This window comes from Garra rufa, chromosome 21 (assembly GCF_049309525.1).
Source record: "Garra rufa chromosome 21, GarRuf1.0, whole genome shotgun sequence".
Lineage (NCBI taxonomy): Eukaryota > Metazoa > Chordata > Actinopteri > Cypriniformes > Cyprinidae > Garra > Garra rufa.
The window spans coordinates 2,631,606-2,633,721 of NC_133381.1; the positions used below are offsets into that span (position 1 = coordinate 2,631,606).

At 31.8% G+C, this 2,116-nt stretch overlaps 1 protein-coding gene across 1 annotated transcript in view; it reads left to right on the forward strand.

Annotated features, from left to right (window-relative positions):
- The first annotated feature begins 1,562 nt into the window (after positions 1-1,562).
- grem1b (gremlin 1b) overlaps positions 1,563-2,116 on the forward strand; it is a 4,044-nt gene continuing 3,490 nt past the window's right edge. The window contains exon 1 of the mRNA XM_073827204.1: positions 1,563-1,684. Within this exon, the coding sequence (XP_073683305.1) occupies positions 1,618-1,684 (67 nt within the window). The 5' untranslated portion in view covers positions 1,563-1,617. The remainder of the gene's footprint in view (positions 1,685-2,116) is intronic.

The following is a 2,116-nucleotide window of genomic DNA, read 5'->3' on the forward strand; positions in this document are numbered from 1 at the left end:
CATTAAATAGTTGTTTGCAGAAAATAGTTAGAATACATGAATAAAATATTACGTTTTAAAAAAAGGAAAAATTATCACATTATTCCAAAATAATTTTAAGCAGCAAAACTGTTTACAGCATTGATAATAAATCAACATATTAGAATGATTGACACTGAAGACTGGAGTAATGACAGATTAAAATTCAGCATTGCATCGCAGGAATAAATTACATTTTATGGATTAATAAAATGGAAAACCATTATTTTAAATTGCAAAAATGTTTCACAATTTTACTGTATTTTTTATCAAATAAAAACAGAGATTTTTTTTTAAAACATGAAAAATCTTACTGATCCCAAGCTTTTGAATGGCTATATATATACACTACCAGTCAAAAGTTTTGCATTTATTTGATTTGAAGTACAGCAAGAATTGAAAAATTGTAAAATATATTTACTATTTAAAATAACTGTTTTCTATTTGAATGTGTTTTAAAATGTAATTTATTTCTGTGATCAAAGCTGAATTTTCAGCATCATTACTGCAGTCTTCAGTGTCACATGATCCTTTAGAAATCATTTTAATATACTGATTTACTGCTCAAAAACATTTATTATTATTATTATTATTATTATTATTATTATTATTATTATTATTATTATTATTATGTTGAAAACAGCTGAGTAAAAGTTTTTTTAAGTTTCTTTGATGAATATAAATTCAGAAAAACTGCATCTAACAGCATTATCTGAAACAGAAATCGTTTGGAACATTTTAAATGTCTTTATAATCACTTTTGATCAATTTAAAGCATCCTTGCTAAATAAAACTATTAATTTCTATAATTTCTTTCCCAAAAAAGCTCCACGTTTTTGAATGGTATAGTGTATGGTGTTGTAAAAGCTTTTTATTTTAGATAAATACAGATTCATCAAAGAACACTGAAGAAAATGTACTCTAGTGTTTCTTGAGCAAATCAGCATATTAGAATGATTTCTGAAGAATCGTGTGACACTGAAGACTGGAGTAATGATGCTGAAAATGAAGCTTTGATCACAGAAATAAATTATATTTTAAAATATATTCAAATAGAAAATATTATTTTAAACAGTAAAAACATTTTGCAGTATTTTGGATCAAATAAATGCAGGCTTAGTGAGCAGAGGAGACTTCTTTAAAAAAAAAAACATAAAAAATCTTACTGTTCAAAAACTTTTGACTGGTAGTGTATACGTAAACACACACACACACACACACACACACACACACACACACACACACACACACACACACACACACACACACACACACACACACACACACACACACACACACACACACACACACACACACAGTTCATATCTCAGGATGCACAGAATGATCCATCATAAAGGTTTGTTTCCATCCATAAATGACATTGTTCCATATCAGTTCTTGTTGAGATGTACTGATGAGATTCCCAGCAGCAGGAGTCTGTACAGACAGACAGTCAGAGCCCTCCTCTTTCTCTCTCTCTATGCGTAAGTGTGTGTGTGAGTGAGGGGCCGGACAGCTCTGATTCTCCAGCGTTGTGTCTGAGAGCGTGGAGATGTGGTGCTCATTTTACCAGCAGACTCTCATTGTGTGTGCTTGTCTATGGGACGGATCTCTGCTCCTCTCCTCACACAGATCTCCTCTGATAGAAACTCCTCTACACTGACAGGTGAGAAATCATCATGCCTTCACTGATCAATCAACGTGTGTTTAGAGCAGGTGTCGCTTCTTAATTTCTGGATAATTATGCATTAATGCACTGGTCAGATAATTTCATCCAAAGTGACTTGCATTCACAATAGATGTGATCAGCTCATGCATATACAGGAACTGTATAATACTGTTCTGTTCTGATGTTTTTTTATGTTTAATATCAGTGCAAATGTCCTGCTGGATCACTAACTCAAGATCTCATGCATGCATTGCATTAAAAAATACATGCTTAAAAATAGACAATTCTGCAGTCATTCATTAATAATTGTCTAAATATTAAAACTAAGAGTTTTAGACATGGTTCCATGGTTTGATCTTGTATCATTGTCTTCTCTAAAGTTCCCTGGAGTTATAATGATCCAGACCAACTGACTGTACCTGCATGGAA